The sequence below is a fragment of the Harpegnathos saltator genome, unplaced genomic scaffold (assembly GCF_003227715.2).
Source record: "Harpegnathos saltator strain DR-91 unplaced genomic scaffold, Hsal_v8.6 scaffold406, whole genome shotgun sequence".
Lineage (NCBI taxonomy): Eukaryota > Metazoa > Arthropoda > Insecta > Hymenoptera > Formicidae > Harpegnathos > Harpegnathos saltator.
Window position 1 is genome coordinate 563850 of NW_020230213.1, and position 20603 is coordinate 584452.

General features: G+C 31.8%; 3 protein-coding genes and 1 long non-coding RNA gene across 9 annotated transcripts; 2 read left to right on the top strand and 2 right to left on the bottom strand.

Annotated features, from left to right (window-relative positions):
* Window positions 1-786: 786 nt before the first annotated feature.
* Window positions 787-13090, bottom strand: LOC105186715 (uncharacterized). 4 transcript variants are annotated; one of them, XR_003113300.1, is made up of 9 exons: window positions 12943-13090; window positions 3256-3702; window positions 2840-3020; window positions 2272-2750; window positions 2091-2189; window positions 1519-1791; window positions 1278-1433; window positions 921-1049; window positions 787-846 (listed from the first exon to the last, which is right to left on the bottom strand). It is a non-coding gene; the product is annotated as an uncharacterized LOC105186715 (long non-coding RNA). The 4 variants fall into 4 exon arrangements; XR_003113301.1 differs by lacking the exon at window positions 12943-13090 and adding an exon at window positions 4701-4732; XR_003113299.1 differs by lacking the exon at window positions 12943-13090 and having other exon boundaries at window positions 2091-2175; window positions 3256-3321.
* Window positions 3610-8705, top strand: LOC105186714 (uncharacterized). Of its 3 annotated transcripts, none has more exons than XM_019843012.2 (10): window positions 3610-3783; window positions 3883-5286; window positions 5453-5817; window positions 5941-6285; window positions 6380-6650; window positions 6825-7249; window positions 7343-7570; window positions 7651-8123; window positions 8252-8363; window positions 8474-8700. In XM_019843012.2, exons 1-10 carry the CDS (start codon window positions 3768-3770, stop codon window positions 8627-8629), a joined length of 3795 nt encoding a protein of 1264 aa, XP_019698571.2. In that variant the 5' UTR covers window positions 3610-3767; the 3' UTR covers window positions 8630-8700. The 3 variants fall into 3 exon arrangements, with proteins under 3 accessions (XP_019698571.2, XP_025157021.1, XP_025157022.1); XM_025301236.1 differs by having other exon boundaries at window positions 3883-4244; window positions 5575-5817; window positions 8474-8693; XM_025301237.1 differs by lacking the exons at window positions 3610-3783; window positions 3883-5286 and having other exon boundaries at window positions 5453-5509; window positions 5575-5817; window positions 8474-8705.
* Window positions 13091-15890: 2800 nt separating the features above from the next.
* On the bottom strand, window positions 15891-16531 carry UQCR-6.4 (Ubiquinol-cytochrome c reductase 6.4 kDa subunit). The gene is made up of 2 exons (XM_011147103.3): window positions 16346-16531; window positions 15891-16072 (listed from the first exon to the last, which is right to left on the bottom strand). The coding sequence occupies exons 1-2, from the start codon at window positions 16384-16386 to the stop codon at window positions 15952-15954; spliced, it is 162 nt and encodes a 53-aa protein (XP_011145405.1). The 5' UTR covers window positions 16387-16531; the 3' UTR covers window positions 15891-15951.
* A 1828-nt stretch (window positions 16532-18359) lies between these two features.
* On the top strand, window positions 18360-19548 carry Pop4 (ribonuclease P/MRP subunit POP4). Its single transcript, XM_011147102.2, has 4 exons — window positions 18360-18538; window positions 18607-18743; window positions 18823-19213; window positions 19394-19548. Exons 1-4 carry the CDS (start codon window positions 18523-18525, stop codon window positions 19531-19533), a joined length of 684 nt encoding a protein of 227 aa, XP_011145404.1. The 5' UTR covers window positions 18360-18522; the 3' UTR covers window positions 19534-19548.
* Window positions 19549-20603: the final 1055 nt, after the last annotated feature.

The window sequence follows — 20603 nt, forward strand, 5'->3', positions numbered from 1 at the left end:
CTTTACATCCTTCATTTTATTTAAAAAAGTTTAGCAAATCGCAGTTAACAGACTTTAAATAAGATATGTATCGTCAAATAACAATCTCCATTTTATGAAAATAATTAAGTTTCATTATTTAAAAATATGTTTTTGTTTTGTAACACTTAAAAAGTACAAATTTGGCAAATTTAACATCAGGGTCGTATATTTTGGATCCTGCAGAATTTAAACACTCGTTGCAAACGACATTATTCTTTGAATTTCAAGACAAAATATAACTGCTTACGTTGTACAATGCATTTATTTCAATATTACTAAGGTCGATAATCCTTGTCTCAGCTTCAAGAGGAATTACAGGTATTTCCTCTTGTATAACTTGTCTTCTGCTTATTTTAGGAAGATGTTTCCTTATGAAAGATAAATGTGTTCAGAACACATAAATTTTAGTCGCAGTGCTTTTTTGATTGTTTCCTCAGACCACTTATATACATGCCGTGTGGTAGTTTCTTGAAGCCATTTAATTTGGTCATCGTTAAATACTTTCCGAAGTAAATCGGAGGATCTGAGAATCGCAGGTTTCTCTGTTCTTAATCTATTTTTACTTTTTAATTGCCTTATTTGTTGCAGTAACTTCCGTTTGGTCTTGTTCACTTTACGGACAACTGTGTGGGCGATTTGCAAATTCTCATTTGCTTCATTATATTTCTTTGTTAAAGTTTGTATTTGCAATAAAGCAGATTCCAACGTTACTGGATTATTCTCTGATGTGCTTGTTGATTGGGTACCCTCCATGTTGTAGCTTTGTATTGTTGAAGCTTCAATTGGTGTATCCAATACAGTTGTAATATCTTCGAGATGATTACTCTATTAAAAAATAATCTTTCTACAAATTCCCTATATATGCAAGAAAAGTGTACAAATAAATAAAAACAACGTACTGTATGAGCAGATTTCTTGTTTTCTTCTATTGGTTAGACATTGAGAAACATGGTTGGTATTGCATGAGATTTTAATTTTCTTTTTTCATCAATTCGAGGTTTCTTCCACATATCCTCAGAAAAATTAACCTATATGAAGTACTATTTTATATTATTACTATCAACATACATTTGAGTATCATATAACTATTACATGTATGTAAAAATAATATAACATGTACTGATCACACGACATATAACATAAACTGCACTTCTAAGATTAATTTTTTTAATGATATCTTCTAATTTACCAAGATCTACATCTTTTTACATTTATTAATAATTACATTTATTAATAAATATATCGTGTATACTTACTTCACAAATGTGTGAGTTGGGCGTAGATTCCCAATTTTTTCTATTCATTTTTGTTATCTATAATGCCTTTCAGTCCGGGTTACATGAAAATCGTCTTAGTGAAAAACCTTTCTTGCTGCTGTTTTTGCATTCCGGAACACAGCAACCAGTCATTTTCTATTGAGTGGACAGTTTACACAAATATTATATAATTAAAGAACAGATGTAACAGATATTATAGATGTATAATGTTTAAACTTACATATTATAATAAATAAATATAAACTAAACACGATTAATAAGAACTAAATATAGGTTATGGTCTCTTAGCTTTACGTCGTGACAGCAAAGTCATCTATAACTATCGACGCCATTTTGCTTTAAAACTAAAGATTGACCGGACTCCTATTCGAGGGTCACTCCTTGACTATATAACTATGGACTGCTAGCAATGACTTTGGGCATCTATGAACATCTGCAGCGCCGCCAGTACCAAACACGGCCATTATTAGAACTATCATCGCACTTTTCATTCCTGTTTTACCATTAAAAAGATATTATTTGCGATCATGAATTTATAAGGAAAGGAAAATATAAAGAACACAAAATATGCTGTATATAATAAAAATTACATTAGTTATATAGTTTATGTTATGAAAATCTTTTTTATACAATAACAATTAGTATTTATATATAAATAAAAATAAAAATATATATGTTAAACATAGCATCACATAACATATATATGTTAAACATAACATAAATAAAAATAGAACTTTGTTATTAATGTAAAAAAAACGTTACATTTTCCATATTTGTTAAGATATTACTGACCTTTGAATAAAATAATTTTTGTAAACTGATGTCTGATGTACTCAATATTTTGGCTCATTAATTTCCCTTCATAATTCATAAGAATCTGTATATAACATTCTATAATTAATTTAATTAAATAATATTTGTGATTTTCGAAAACGTCTAACTCATTAACGTGGTTGTTAAAATTTATAAATACCTTATCCATATCAATATTACGTATTGTTTTTATAATTATTTCTTGGCATGCATTTTTCTTATACAAATTATTCTGTAATTTATAAAAATTAAAAACTTTATCAGCGGCAACAATGAGTTTATATGTATCTTCTCGTGGATAATGTAAATATCCACAGCTTTTTCATTCTATGAATGTAGACTTCATAACTGTACATTCGTTAAAAAGATAAAGACATGTTTCGCAAGTAATCTTTTTTAATAATTTAATAATTAAACTTCCTTAAACTACTTGACGACATGTTTGCCACTTGTTCGGTTGTAATATCTCCTGGATATCTTATTAAACATTTATCACTTGACGCCACAGTATTGGTTTTTGTTGAATATGTCATATCATCTTGTGTTTGTCCTTGATGAGAACCAATTGTTGATTCATCTTCCATCAATACTTCAGAAGATGCATTATTGTTTTCGTTACAGTGTATACTTTCTGTTATGCTATTAATAATTTTTTTTTATTTGTATAAAGTTTGTATGAAAGTGGTATTATTATAGTTTAAATGTATTAACAATTTTAGTAATATTACCTTAAATTAGAAACATGTGGAAATATAGATGGTACAGATCCTTCGTACAAGCGTAATGATGACAATCCAGTTTTGTACATACAGGTTTCATTAAAATGTTCTTGACATACAATGCTATTTGTTTTTATGGCCACATTTTTCAATGCTTTCACCCATACGATGTTCCAGATTTTTTGGAAATCTAAAAATATTAATAAAGATTTAAACTATTTTAGTAATATATTTGTTTCATATGATATTCTCATACATGTCTAAACACATGAAATTGTACAAACATTACTTTTAATTGCCGTATTATTATTGCAATCTCATGTGTTTATATGTATACACATATTATACGACACTGCTTTCTTACTTTATTTAAAAATTAACCATTTAATAAGTTATTGTTGTAATGTAACATGAGAGAGACTTACGCAAATAAAGCCACATGCTTTCCTGTCTTTTTCTCTTTATGAATAGAATTATTGCACCAATGGACAACACAGTATTTCATTTTTATTTATTATTTTCTTGTTTGTAATTGCCGTGTTATTATATATCTCATATGGTATAATATATAGCTACTAGATACGTCTACTTCGTTATCATTCGTTATGCTCAACGAGTTCCATCATTTGCCGTGTTTGGTACTGGCGGCGCTGCAGATGTTTGTAGACACTTATTGCGTGGAAAAGTAAGCTGCTAGCAGTCCATAGTTATATAGTCAAAGGGGTCACTAGACTCGGCTAAAAGCGGCCCATGACACCTCTATTTCTTCTTTCTGCTACTAGCAATTGCAGTGAGGTTATGTTTAGCAATAATGGAGTGGACGGTCATACTACACGTTTAACAGTCAACTGATACGTGTCTTTTCCCGGAGCCTTATTGGAAAACGAAATATAATATATATCACAAAATAGATTAAGAAATTGTGCTTATTATTATAATGGCATTATCAAGAGGTAAGTAAACGGTTTATAATAAATTTATAATGATTAATCTCTTTCTCTCTTTCTCTCTAAGATGCACTATATTATAACAATATAATGTACGTTTTGCAGAATTATTAAAACGTTTGAATTCGGAAGACGAACCTTTGCCTAAACGATTGAAATTGGCGGAAACTGTGTTTTCCACAGTGGATTTGCCATTTATTCAAAAAGAGGAGATACTTTTAGACTGGCTGTGTAAAATATGTTTAACAAATCAGCATGCTTGGAAGACTTTAAATAATTGTTTAGAGTTTACTCATATTGACATTAAAACCAATATAAAACATTGTTTGGTTGATATGTTAATACGTGCATTAAGTGATTTTACAGAAGGAACATATGAAGAGATTCTTAAATGCTGTACTTTAATCCTTGCTAACAATAGCATGCAACAATATTTTACAAAAAAGATAGAAGACTTGGGCCTCTTGGTAAAAGTCCTATTAAACACTGTATTAAAATGTTCTAGTTATCATAATGAAGCACAAAGAAAAGATAAGGAGTCACTTGAATCTTATAAATTATCATCTGCAGAAAATTGTGCTATAATTAATATTATTGAAAGTATAATGCAGATATATAGACAATCAATAACTACAAAGGAAAAACTAAAAATGACTTTTATACGTGATATTTTATATCCTATGTGTAATCTAATTGACCATAAACATGTAGATAGTACAAACAAATTTGGTATAGCAGCATACAAATGTATACAGCTGCTGTTATTAGGAAAAAGAAATATCCAAAATGATCAAACAATAAAAAACAATTCTACAATATTTCCATATTTATTCTGTGTGTTGTCTGAGAATGTGGAAAAACTAAGTCTCCAAAGTAATCTTACAACATATTTGCTTATTCTTCGTGCTGCAGTAAGCACTTACAAATCAGATGCTACTTCATTGGATATATTCTTCAGACATTTAATTGATACTTCTGGAAAGTACAAATGGGAAATATTGAATGTTTCTCTTCAATTATTAAATGATGCAATGCTCAATTTTGAAAATTCTGTAGGAAATATTACACTATCTGAATATTTCCAAAAATTAATAAATGATATTTTAATGAATGACAATTTGATATGTGCTCAATATGGGATACTTGTGCAACTTTCATATATCAACCCAATTTTAATAGAAAGAAATATTCCAAGTATCTTAAATAAGATACTTGTAAGGGAACAAAATGCAGAATATACGAATTTATTAATCGCAATATTGTATACTAGCACAAAATTGAGACGAGAACAAAAGATCATCTCACAATTATTAATATCTTTAAAACAATATATTACAGTAAAAAAAAAATACAAGACAGACATGTCTGCATTTTTTCCATATGAATTTAAAATAAAGTTAGCAAACTCAATTAAAAATATTTCCACTTCACAAATGATTACGAGCTTAAGAACATTAACATATTATTTAAATACAGACTGTGTAGAACTATTACAACATAATGCTTCATGTAAGTACTTCTTGTATCTGTATTATTGGGTGATTATTAGTTTAGTAAAATATAAAAATTTAAATATAATATGTGTATATATATATATATATATACATTATATTATATATTTAAATTTTTATATATGTATTTATATATATATATATTCTTAATATACAAATTACAGGTAAAAATGTGTTAATGTTGAAAGTGACAGTAGAGTTGCTTGTTACACTTTTCGAAGGTATGCAAATTTTTGAACATACCAAAACATCATCTGCTTATGAGAAATTTATTAATACTCTTAAGGAACTGGGAGATGCTCTATCACTGCTGATAAATAAGGCACTGTGTTTAAGCCACAACAAAAATGTTATCATAATACTATTGACTGCAGTACAGTCTTTGAGCGAAGTGCAAAGTATGTTGAAATATTATATGCCAAAGGTTACTCTTACAAATACATTATCATTCCCAATTCAAGATGATCCTTGGCAACAGTTGATTCAAAGAATAAGCAATTTTGGAGAAGATAATTGTAAGAATATTATGGTACGTATATATATGGAGACATTTTATTGAGAAAATAATTTTTGACAAAATATGCCTTTGCGCTTCTATATTAAGTATTTTAAATAAAATATTGCAAAGCAATTATATATCTACTAATTTCAGAATAAGCTTATTATACATCGAATAAAACTAAATTTATTAGATGAGCCTATTAAACTTCACAATTTAATAGGTGGCCTTGAATATTCTTGGAACACTATACTGAAATATGATCCAAATATACTTTCTTTGTTACGTGATAAAGAGATATCAAAAATAACACATTCATTATTGATAGACATGACGTCAAATGAAAAGAATTTTCACGAATGTCTAAATATATTGGATAAAGAATGCATTCAAGAAAATAAGTGCTTTCTAATGCACCTTTTAAGTCATATTCTTATCCAAATTGAACAGTTATTTTCATCAGAATGTTCAAAATCTATCATTGAACATATTCATCCTGTAAGTATAATTCAATATAGAAAACTTTTATATTTTTATCTAATAATTGTGAAATAGATAATTACATCTGATTTTAATAACATTAAAATTATAGAAGCTGTTAATGGAGGACAAACATAATGAAAATGAGAAATTTATGAAAGTTCTGCAAATTATAAAGGAACGGATATTGCAACAGCAATGGATACCAATGACAAATGAAATTTCCTGTAAAATTGAATTGTACTTGGAAATATTGCTACATATACCAATTTTATATTTCAATCCTAATACAAGGACATTAATATTTCTGATTGTGTATTCCATTAGCAAGAAATGCGGAATGAATAAAAAAATGTTGACTTTATGCAATTCAATATTTTTAGGTAATTTTATTTTACTTCTTTGAAACTTATATTTTTCTCATTTTAAATTAATATCTGTATATACATGAGAACTATGTATACAAGAGAAATCGAAAAGCGAATATTAAAAACAAATCTCTAAAGTATCTATATTACACAACTATATTTTTTAAATACTACTTTCGATTTTTTCAGATTTATTAGAAAAAACCGGTATTGACATATTTCAACACATTGAACCAACAATACTAGTAAACGAATTGCCACAGAATAAAACATTCTCAAAAGCTTTTGAGTTTTCTCTTCGAAATATAACCACATATTCTACTCTTAAGAATCTCATCAAGAGTTCTACCCAAAGCAAAGAAGCGATGTGTATCATTTTGGAACGTATAGAGATAATCAAACCAAAATTGAATCTTAAACAAAAAATCATCTTCAAGAAAGCAGAGACAAAATTAACTAAAATCATTCTAAACATGTTATCTGAAGAAATCTCTGATGCCTTTGATGTAAGATGTTTAACATCAGCATTGAAAGTAACAATTTTATTCAAGAAAAATTCTCTAAAAGAATTGTGTATATCAGTAGCCGGATCAACTCTCAAAAATATATTTATGGTATGTACTAGTAATAAAATTATAGAGAAATAATTATAAAAGAATTTATATTATAAATAATATTTATATCATAAAAAAGTAAATCTGTCATAGACGAAAAAAAATCTAAGTGACTCGACTAACGGCTTATTGCAAGAAGGCATGCAATTAGCTACTGTTGTTCTACGATATCGTAAAGAATTCGAAATCCAAGACGTGATTGTCGAAAACTTATGGTTTGTAATGCTAAAATATCCTAATGAAAATTTACACAAGTCGTTACTGGCGTCTGCTCAATTGAAAGAGTTTTATACATTTATAAGACTACTACACGACGAAACGGTACTATTTCTCAATTAATATATATGTATGATAATTATTGACAAATTTATGCATATTTGTAATATTTATTCTTTTTACAGGTCAAGAGTTTGTCGCAAGCAGATGAAACATGGACGAATCTGTTGATCATCTGGAGCGACATAATAAAAACGGATATGCGTATGAAACGTAGTAAAATATATTTCGACGCAATCAACAATCTATTTGGAACTGTGCAATTGTTACAAATTCCAGACAGATGTTGGTCAGATCTTGTTCATTTGGCGCACGATATAATCAATGCCAAACACTCGGTTATCCCCAACGATACTTTCGATTTCATTATGATGATCAGTCTAAAATCGCTCGAAAAAGTAAAAATATCATCCTGTGAAAATGTGCTTGCGTTATGTGGAATTCTGATAAAAGTGAGAACGAATTTAATAATCGACAGTTTACCTACTTTATTGCTATTATACAGAAATGTGATGAATGTTATTGTTCACGCGTCGAAAAACATATCTGATAAATTTAAGGAGCACCAGTTCAGATGCTTAGCGCTCGATATTGAAAAGTAAGTTTTAGTCTAACAATTTTAAGGTTTCTAACGTAATATATTATATTATCGGAAATATATAATATAACTTATTCATCGTCAGTAGGAATAATAATTCAATAAGATAACAGCTGTTTTTTCGACAGATTTATAGGCCTGTTGGTAAAATTAAAGAAGGATATGATGCGATTGAGTCCCTATCTGATTGCCGACATATTGCAGTTGTTTATAGAGAGTACTATACCATCTTATATGAAAGTAATAATTTTATTTTCTATTTATTAGTTAATTTAATTTAATTATCTGCCAGTTTTTATGAACACGTATATTATGAATTGTTTTCAAAATTACTCTTTTTCTCATTTTAGATAGCTTTGCAGAATTCTCTATGCCACTTAATTGGCATTTGTGATCAGCATGGAATTGCTCTATTGTCTCGTACACTACCGACATCGTTGCAAGAAGTTTTCAAAGTACAATTAAATATGTTCAATAAATTTTATAAGTATTCTGGCAAGATCTAAATGTTAACTGCTTGTGTAAGAATTTTGTTCAATTTTTCTAAGGAATAAAATTATAAGAATAAATGTGGCATGTTACCCTATAAAAGTTGTAATTTTTCAATTAGATATGTATTATTATTAATATTAGGTATATTAATATTAGGTCATCCGAAAAGTTTTGAAAATTTTTGAAACTCTAAAACAGAATTTATTGGAATGCTGTTCCACCAACAATTAATCTATGATGTATTGTCCATTTTGATCTATCACTTTTCGCCATCTTTCGAGCAAAGAGAAAATTCCGCGCTCGTAGAATGACTTAGATTTCCTTCAAAGAATGCAGTCAAATGGTTTTTGATCTCTTTCAACGAATCGAACTCTTTATTCTTCAAGGAGTGCTACAATGCCTGGATCAAGTGATAGAAGGAGCAATGTCCAGTGAATTTGGAGGGTGAGGTAAGACGTCCCAGCCATACTCAATGAGTTTTCTGCGAACCGCCAATGAAATATATGGCCTCGCATTATTATGCTGAAAGACGACGTCTTTCCTATTCATCAATTCTGGATACTTCCCAGCAAACACAGAATATAACTGTTATATAACATACAAGGGTAGTCCCAGAAGTACCTGACCTGACGTATAGATAGCGGTTGTTGTTTGAAAAGAATGACTATGGTAGAAAGTACCAATCTTATAAAGCTTAAGTTTGAAGTTTGACGACGCTACGTTGTTTAGTATTTGTTTGGCAGCCATCAATAATGAACGCTCTCAGTGAATTTGTAAACATGGAAAAAATTGGTTATGTGATACAATACTTTCATTTGAAAGGCCTCAGTCCAATCAATATCAAAGCGGAGCTAGATTCTACTCTGGGGGAGTCTGCTCCTTCGTTTACAACAGTAAAATATTGGGTGGCAGAGTTTAAACCGTACGAGAGGCCGTACGAGCCGCCAAGACGAACATCGCAGTGGTCAACCAAAGACCAAAGACCAAAGTGAAGTGACCACGCCAGAAATGGTGAAGAAAATCCACAAAATAGTATTGGATAACCGTCGACTGAAAGTATGCGAGTTAGCAGACATGGTAGGCATTTCAAAAAGTGCTGTACATCGCATATTTACTGAAAATTTGGACATGAGAAAGCTGTGCGCAAGATGGATGCTGGGATTAAAACAAAAACAGCGTCGTGAAGATGTTTCAATCGAGTGTTTGGCGAAATTTCGCAGCAATAAAGCCGAGTTTTTGCGTCGATTCATAACCATGGATGAAACATGGGTCCATTACTTCACACCTGAGACGAAGGAATAGTCAAAACAATGGACCAAGGTGGTTTGATGGCTATTTTGAGGAACTCGACGATTCCCACTATAAACAGGGTATCGAAGTTATTGAACATCGCTGGGAAAAGTATATTGAGCTAAAAGGAGATTATATGTAGAGAAATAAAGATATTTTTTCCCAAATTTTTTGTGTTTTCTTTGTTAGGTCAGGTACTTCTGGGACTACTCTCGTAGGAGTAACATGTAATATAATATATGTTATACTCTAGTTATATTCAGGTTATATAATTTGGTTTCATAGTTGTAATATAATTGTGTTATATATCTGTTACACTGTTTTGTTATAAGCTACAGATAACATTATAATAATATAACAGTAATGTATAACACGTTATATAACAGTAATTACGTTCATATTACATTGATGTTATACAACACAACTATTCATGCAATCCATTAAAAGCTGCAAATGCTTTCTATTGCGAATAAGGGTATATTCCGATAGAGAAAGAAATAGCAAAGCGGAACAGTAACAAATAAAGGAAATGGTGGAAAACTAATCAATCAAATTCCATTCCGCTTTGTTGTAGACCCAGTAAACACAGTTATGTAACAGTTACATTGTCGTAATGTAACGAAATGTAACACGTAATATAACGTATACAGGGTGTTTGATAGCTGATCATGCAGACGAAAGTTGGAGATAGATTGGGAGTAGCCGAGAAGAAAAGTCATGTACCATAATGTCAAATTGGCAATAGTTATCGAGTTATTAATTAAAACATGTGAGCCAACGAGCGCGTAGAGAGCGGAGAGCGGCCGCAGTAAGCACGTAGACATTTGATACAGGCGGAGTCAGCGAGTGTCGGTAGGCGAGCGCGCGCGACGAGGAGCGAGCGAGCACAAGCGACAAGAGGCGAGCGAGCGCGACGAAGAGCGAGCGAGCGCGAACGACGAGGAGCGAACTATAAGGAAAAAGCTATAAAGAAAAAGCTCGCTCGCTCCTCGTCGCGCGCGATCGCCTCTTGTCGCTTACGTTGTCCCTCGCCGCGTGCGCTTGCCTATCGCCACTCGCTGACTCCGCCTGTATTAAATGTCTACGTGCTTACTGCGGCCGACCTCCGCTCTCTACGCGCTCGTTGGCTCACATGTTTTAATTAATAACTCGCTAACTATTGCTAATTTGACATTATGGTACATGACTTTTCTTCTCGGCTACACCCAATCTATCTCCATCTTTCGTCTGCATGATCAGCTATCAAACATCCTGTATATGTTACAAACAATATACACGTTAGTTGTAATTTTCCACTCATAGAAAGTTGCGGTTATATAACAGAAATATCACATGTTACTAAAATGTTATATAGCTGTTATATAACTGTAATATTATTGTTGTGCAAAATACTTATTCTTAATTTTCTCGCGTCTTGCATTCATTCGATCTCAATTAAGCGACATCACTCTCTCTGTGCTGACCACGCTAAGCTTTGCTTAACCTGGCAATCGGGTGGCACGCAGTTATCCTAATGACTCCTTCGATGTTCTTATGACTTGTGCTTATATAATGTATCCTTCTACTATTCACAGAGCATTATAACCTTTCATGTCAAAAATTAAAACAACGCAACAACATTCGATATGCGACGAATATCAGTATAGACTATGTTTCAAAATTACTAATAATGGTTAATTATGGTATTATAATGGTTAACCCACAAAAGAAATAGTTTGAAACAAATTCAAGGAAGTTTAAATAAAAAAATTTAATTACTAAATCTAAAAAAGTCTTTTGAAAAATATCTCAAATCTTATTTTTTATCAACATGGTTTTCTTCAATGAAATAAAATTTTTATTTCTAAAAATAATATTGTAAAAATATATTTTAATGAAACAACTCAAAATCGAATAAGTAAGAATATTAAACCTAAAGAAATTTTTCTCTATGTGAGTTTTGTATAATATAAACGTTTAATATAATATAAAGCGTTCTTAAACGTTTAAATAGTATAAATGCGGATATCTCCACGAAAATAGGAACGTTATCCATCGTCCATGTGAAATACATATGGTTTTGTGGATTTCACATGAATGCAACGATTGCGTTCCACGTGGATTCGATGTACTTTTTTGTGGGAATATACATATCAGTATGCATACAAACGTGCATTATAAACGTCAATATAAATAGACAATATGGTCTGCTTAAGCGCGATGAAGGCATTAAAAATACATAAAAACAGAACTACAAAATAAAGCATCTGCAAGAAAGCAGAACGGAATTTCTGATTGATTAGCTTTTCACCATTTCTTTTATTTGTTACTGTTCCGCTTTGCTATTTCTTTCTCTATCGGAATGCACCTTTATTCACAATAGAAAGCATTTGCAGCTTTTAATGGATTGCATGAATAGTTGTGTATAACATCAATCCCAGACAGCACCGGACATCCAATTGATGTACGTTTCACGTCCAATTTATTATAATAATTATTATTATAATAATTATTATAATAATATATATTATTATTATAATGTTATCTCTAGTTTATAACAAAACAGTGTAATAGCCCAAACAGCACACGGATGTCTATTGGACGTCTGTTATATGTTCATTTTTTTTATAAAAGATGTCCATAGGACGTACGTTTGTCACAACTTCGGACATAGGACGTCCGATGGACGTACATCGGACGTTCTACAGGTCCGATGTCCAATAAGGACATCCTTGTTACGTCCAATTTATGTCCACGGACGTAAATCGGACATACGGACATAAATTGGACGTGAAACGTACAGTCGCGGACATAAAGGTTATCACTTTTTTTTTTAATGTTTTTCGGGACGCATCCCGACTCGAGAAAGATGAGAGCTGCTGCTCTGCCTGCGGAGCACCCCTACGCAGTAACTCACGCAATAACGAAAGGCGAGAAATGAAATATACGTGGTATGACATAAGTATGTCAACAATAATTGCGTTCAGCGGAGAAAACCGCTCAGTGAGCGATTAGTGACTAAATAAATACGATTTCACTTAAAATTTAATACACATACCTGTTCAATACCTTGCAAAAGACGCATTCCCATTTGAATGACTTGCACTATGTATCTATCCCTCCGCTGCTGATTTTTCAAAATGTAAGAATTAGGTGCGTTCACGACACTCAACGGTTGAGCAACTGTTGAATAATTTGTCAACGTTATTGGTCTGAATGTAAGGATCTAACAGTAAGGACCAATAGTGACTAATTGCTCATTGAGCGGTTTTCTCCGCTAAACGCAATGATTGTTAACATACTTATGTCATACCACGTATATTTCATTTCTCGCATTTCGTTGTGAGTTACTGCGCAGGCGTGCTCCGCAGGCGGAGCAGCAGTTCTCATCTTTCTCGAGTCGGGATGCGTCTCGAAAATCATTAAAAAAAAAGTGACAACCTTTATGTCCGCAACCGTACATCAATTGGATGTCGGTGCTGTCTGGGATTGATGTTATACATAACTATTCATGCAATCCATTGAAAACTGCAAATGCTTTCTATTGCGAATAAGGGTGCATTTCGATAGAGAAAGAAATAGCAAAGCGGAACAGTAACAAATAAAAGAAATGGTGAAAAGCTAATCAATCAGAAATACTGTTCTGTTTTTTTGTAGATACTTTATTTTGTAGTTCTATGTTTTTATGTATTTTTAATGCCTTTATCGCGCTTAAGCAGACCATATTGCCTATTTATATTGATGTTTATAATGTACCCCAGCAAACACAATATTACATATAACGTGCATATTAGTTGTAATTTCCTACTCAACAATATAACTGTTATATTACATATGTTATATTACATGTAACACATGTGTTATATAACAGTTATATTGTTGAGTAGGAAATTACAACTAACATGCATGTTACATGTAATATTGTTTGTTGGGACGTTTATATGCATATACTGATATGTATATTCTCACAAAAAAGTACATCGAATCCACGTGGAACGCATTCGTTACATTCACGTGGAATCCACAAAACCACATCCCAAATAGCACCGTACGTCTTATGAACGTCCGTTTTATGTCCATTTTATTACCATACGTCCATGGACATAATAAGATCATCTAATGTAGATCCATGCAAGGATATATATTGGCTATATGGACGGACGTCCAAGGAACATCCAATGGACGTCCATTTGAGTTCCCTTTTATATAATTAATTTAAAAGTATATTTGTATCCGGTGAACGTCTTTACATGGACTTATTTTAGACTTATCATTATTCCATTTTTTGTCATCAAAAAGAGTTTTATAAGGCATATAGCGTTACTATTCCATTATATAAGGCATAGTTTTATTTTTCCTTCATCATGTTTATAAGATTGTATATACTTAGGCCGATATTCATAGTCAGGTCTTATTTTTAAGACCGTCTTAAGTTCACTTTCAAATACTCCATAGTAAATGAAATGATTTGTGTAGCATCTGAAGATAAACTTAAGACGATCTTAAATATAAGATTCAACTATGAATACCGGCCTTAATCATGCATAGCAATGGTCGCGTTCAGTAGAACAAAGTGATCAGTGAGCGCTTAGTGATTATTGTCTGTGATTGGAGCATTCTTTTAGATTCTTCATAGACCCAGAAGTATTTACCAATCAGGAACGAGATTCGGTGGAAAATCTAGTAATGTTGTCCAACTGTTGAGTCTACTGAACGCGGCCAATCTTTTTTATGACGCCATATATGCTTGATACCACACGTTTGGGCCAATGGTATCACGTATGTATAACGCGATAAAGTGACCATCACGTGACCAGGGTATCTATTATGGAACTCATCGGAATTGATTCCGATCGGAATAATTCCGTTTCTCCTAGAAAAGACAATAAAAATCTAGGAAATAACGGAATAAATTCGATCGGAATCGATTCCGACGAGTTCCATAATAGGTACCCTGATTTGGCGGGTTTGTTCAGCAATGAGCTGCGGACGACCAGCCATAGGGCCAAAGCACAGACTTCTGCATAACGCATAATACACAACGCATAAGAGAATCAACCAATCAGAGTTCTTCATTTCTGTCCTGAGGAGGGAAATGAAGGAAACTAATTGGTTTATTCTCTTATGTGTTATGCAAAGCCTGTGCTCTTGCCCTATCTCTTACAGCTATTGTAGATGAGCCTTAAAGGACAGACCCAGTGTGTAGTACTAGTACAAGCGACGGCTGATGGAATTCGTTGTGTTACCAGTGGATAAGAATGAAAATTAAAGTGCCAAGGGGCATAAGAAAGGATCAAATTTTGGTTGTAATTGGTTTAGGATTAATCACTGGTTACTTAAACTGGAATCCTTTGATATTCGAACAACAACAAAAATTAAAAGTAGAACAGGATAAAATCAAATGAGGTTAAGCAAGTTCTTTTATATCATTTCTAATATAATCTCTATGCCTAAGAAGTGTATTAAAATTTATTTCACTGTTATATAATAGAATTTTAAGAATATTTAATACTTATAATTAAATTGGTAATAATATTACTTAGCATTACTTAATTATAGTCGAACAAATAATATAGAACAAAGAAATTAAATTTATTTTCTATATTTCATACTTGTAATTTAATATACTGTAATATTTTATAGTATACCAGTGAGAACCAAACAATATCTTGTTCAGAAATTTACTTATTTCGGGCTTGCAGTAATTGGTGCAGCTTTCCTTTATATTGGTTTTACGTAAGAATAACCTTTTAATTTTATAAAATAATTGTTTTTGGAAAAGCTGATATATATTTTTTGCAGGACAACTGTTAAACCATGGTTGGTGCGTCGGAAAATGGCACAAGCAGAAGAATTTGCAAACTTCATTTACGAACAGCGCAAGAAAAAAATTTCACAACAATCAGATGAGACTTAAAAGACAAATCATAAAATGTTATTAAAATATTTTATATAATTCCTTCTTAATAATTTTATTTAAATAAATAGGAAATAAATAGAATATGATACATTTGAATTCTTTAATAGAATTATTACATAATCATCTTTTGGATACTGGCTCTACATATTATGATTGCTCCTCAAACTTGCTACCATAGAAAGGAACATATTGCAATACCAATTTCCAATCTGTAAAGTATAACATCGTCAGTGTTGCCCCAGTTCCATAAGTCATTGCAGTAGGCAACCTAAAATAAAAAAATATTATCTATAGACCTATACAAAGGGAGTTTCCTACAATATATCAAGTATTGTATTATAAATATTTATAAATTTAAACTTTGAAAAGAAACAATACATGCAGGAAGACCAATAAATCTATTATGTCATTACTAAGTTTCATTGTGTTAAAAATGTTGAAAAAACATAAGCGACCAACAAATTGAATTATTGACATTGACAAATGTCAAACAGATTACATAAAATATACCTAAATATATTAATGCAGAGGAAAGGCTTACCAATTTTTAGCCAATTCAAAATTCCTTTTAGTGAAACGCATTTTTTTCCAATACTATTCAATGCGAGTAATATCTTTATACCCTTGCAACGAAGATCATAGGTTACATTCAACAGAGAAAGTAGAATAGTAAGCGCTTTGCGCTGTGCTGCCAGCTGTTGGAATATTCTGCTGAACGCTATTTTTTGCCGTGTTCCAAAATTTACTGCCAGCACTGAAAAGTTACAATTTGCGTGACACAAACTATATATTTTCAGTATTGGCAGTGAATTTTGGAACACGGCCTTTGAATACAATAAAACATACTTTTGCAGATAAGATATTTTGCGAATATATAACTGTATTTATAATTGCATCAACAAGAGTTGATCAAATTGTAATCGAAATAGTGGGAATTTGTCTCACTCTAACTTATTACTTTAGTTCAACAATACAGCAAAAGAGAACAGATCATTGGTTAAATTTGGGTACGGTCGCGGACATAATATTGGGTGTACAAATTAGTTCGGTCCATTTTCAAAAGATGGCTCCGGCTGTTATGAATAGTTCATAGTGACTGCCGATTTTGGCGGTTTCAGAGAGATTAGACATCTGCCAATAATATTCAGTTTATATCGCTTTGAGTTTCATACAAAAACCTTGCTTTTTACAGTATTAAAAATGTCGAATTTTGTGTTAACCAAGCGGCATTTGCGGGAGGTTTTAATTTTCTGCTTTAATAGGAAGAAAAATGCAGCTGAAACCCATCGAATGCTTGGTGAAGTTTATAGTGACGCTGCTCCAACTGATAAATCATGTAGAGAATGGTTTCGACGTTTCAAGGATGGAGATTTCAGCGTCGAAGACAAGCCTCGCTCTGGACAGCCAAAAAATCCGAGGACAAAGAATTAGAGGCATTACTCGAAGAAGATCAGAGTCAAACGCAAGAGGAGCTTGTAGAATCATTAGGAGTGACTCAACAAGCCGTTTTCGTACGATTGAGAGACATGGGAATTATTCAAAAACAAGGAAATTGAGTGCCTTATGAACTGAAACCGAGAGACGTTGAAAGGCGTTCTTCATGACAACGCTCGGCCTCATGTCGCAAAAGTCGTAAAAAAATATTTGGAAACGCTCAAATGAGATGTTTTACCGCACACACCGTATTCTCCGGACATTGCTCCTTCTGATTACTGGTTGTTCCGAAGGATACTGCACGATTTGACAGGTCACCGGTTCACTTCTTTCGCAGATATCGAAAATTGGCTCCAAACTTGGATCGCTTCAAAAGACGAGTCATTTTTTCGAGATGGAATTCGAAAATTGCCTGAGAAATGGGAGAAAGTAGTATAGCCAGCGATGGAAAATATTTTAATTGATCTGTGCATTCATTTTGTTTTGAAATAAATACATCTTTTAACATAAAAAAACAGACCGAACTAATTTGTACTCCCAATAGTTTGTGTCCGTTTTTTTGCAATTTTCGGAACGCATCCCGTCTCTAGAAAGAGCTATGAAGATCTTTCTATGGGTGCGTTCCGTTTCTCGCATGAGACGCTCAGTTCAGTTCAGTTCGTTATATGGTTCCGGACTGCATACAGCAATGTTCATACGCCATTTCCTAGTAGTATGATGTAAAAAGAAAAACAGGGACAGCGCGTACGCAGTCCCCACGATCAAAAAATTATACGTAGTTACAAGAACCACATCCAACCGCCATGGAGGCGAACAAAAGACTTCGCATGAGAAGCATGGATGCCTAGCGCAGGGCTTAGGGCCAGAGCACAGACTTCTGTATAACGCATAATACACAACGCATAAGAGAATCAATCAATCAGAGTTTTTCATTTCTGTCCAGCAATCTATTGAACGATGAACCATGAATATAGGCTGCGTTCCGAAATTCACTACCAATACTGAAAATACATAGTTTGTGTCACGTATACTATAGATTTTCAGTACTGGCAGTGAATTTTGGAACGCAGCCGTAGAAGGGTGCGTTCCGTTTCACGCAATGCGCGCATTTTTTATACGTGACATAAACTATAGATAAATGTGCGCATATGCGTGAAACGGAACGCACCCGGTCTATAATCTGAACACAGTCATTGTTTTAGATATGTCATACCTATATCGAACACGTGAAAATAATTTGAATTGATTTATAACTGGACGACGCAGAATTGTGTAAAATTAACCATGTCAAACTATAAAAGTATGTACTAATAAAATTAATATAACGCTATCATATTTATTATTCAAATACATTAATAACAATTTCAGAATTATGCACACCGCTTCCTGAACATTTGACTAATCATATTGAAATTTGTGAAAACAGAGAACAATATGTCGTAAATCTTTTGCAAAATATATTACCACCATCTGATTGCAAGTCTATTCCAAATGAGATGCGAAAAGTATGTATGATATAATAGCAAGATAAAACAACTATATGTGAAAAGATTAATTGAAATGTTATTCTATGGAAATTTTTAGACTTTCACATTTAATAAGTTTAAAGTGAAACACAGACCAAAAATAGCCTGCAAAGGAAAATTCTTGTCTGCTAGAAAGAGGTTACATCTTGGATTGGGCCAAGTTTGTTATAGGAGCAATATTAAGTATTCCGATGTTTTGTTTTTAAATCAATTATGGTTAAAGTACATGAAAGAGATGCTTGGTAATAAGTCATTTACTAGTATACCAAAGAACTCCACTGACCCAAATTGGGAGAACATTAATCAACAATTAATAAAGGCAGATTTTCATGGTGCTAAAATAACAATCAACAAATCTAGATGTCCTACTTTAGTGGGACTTGAAGGAATTGTTATACAAGATACCAAAAACAGTTTCAAAATTTGTGGGACAGATAATACTGTTCGAAGTAAGTAACATATATCTAAAAAATAAATTATAAATATGATCATTTGCTATAGTTTAATGCCATACATACACACACACACACACACACACACACACATAAGCCTATATTTATTGCTAAATTTTTTATAAAAATGTATTATAACAAACTTTGAATTATGTATTTTATGTATTTCTTTTTCAGCAATACCAAAAGATGTAGTTACAATCCATATCCATTTGGACAATAGTGTAATATTGAAATCATTTGGAAGACAACTTGCTGTAAAGCCTACAGAGCGAACAGTTAAAAAATTTAAAAATACACGAATTGTCCAATTATAATATAAAAATTTACATTTATAATTTTAATATTATTTTAAGAAGTAATTTGAGGAATATAATGGTATAAATAACATATATAATATATTATACATAAAATCAACAATGGTCATTTTTTACTCAATCAGTTTAATCCCATGTAGATGTTAGAATTATTTATTTCTGTAGATTTTTTTATTATTCCTTTATAGATTATATTATTGTGGGATATTACAATTACAGTATTGGTAATAATGTATATTTGCTACTTACATATTACAATATTTAGTCATTATTTATATATTATGTATATGTGTGTGTGTGTGTATATATATGTGTGCACATTTGTGTGTGTGTGTGTGTGTGTGTGTGTGTGTGTGTGTGTGTGTGTGTGTGTGTGTGTGTGTGGGTGAGTGAATGTGCATATAATTACTAAACAATAACTGAATGTATCTTATTTTAGAAGTGCCTTTACCTATACTTCATTTAAATCAAAATGGCTAAACATGACAGATATAATAATTATTCTCAATTAGTATAATGGCTAGCTATAACAAATATAGTATATTTGTTAATCGGCTATGATTTCATTGGTTAAATTTACATCAGAGAAATAATAATTGAACATGTTACTAATTTTCTTTTTCTTGAATGCAATATTTTCAAAAGAGTGATATATATATATAGAGCTGGATCACTGTAAGATCAATTGTAAAGTACCAGATAAAAGTTTCACATAATAGAGAAAACAATACAGAGTAAGAAAAACGAAAACCACATCTATTGAATTTCTTATTATAAAGTAGAAATTATTTCGATTTAATAACAACAGGGCATTTCTCTCGCGGAGTAAACTTTTGTTTTGTACTTTAGAATAAAAGGGCTATATGTACTACAATCTTTCACGTCTTAAGATGGGATATAAAATAAATGAGATTATCACTCGAAATAAGTATACTACGTAGCAAAACAGCACACTCATATCTAGGAATGTTAAAGATAAGATACTAAAAATTAACATCTGCTTCCCTCCTTTGCTTCTTGTTATACCTCATATACTGATCTTGATGTATCGATGTAGCACTTTATACACG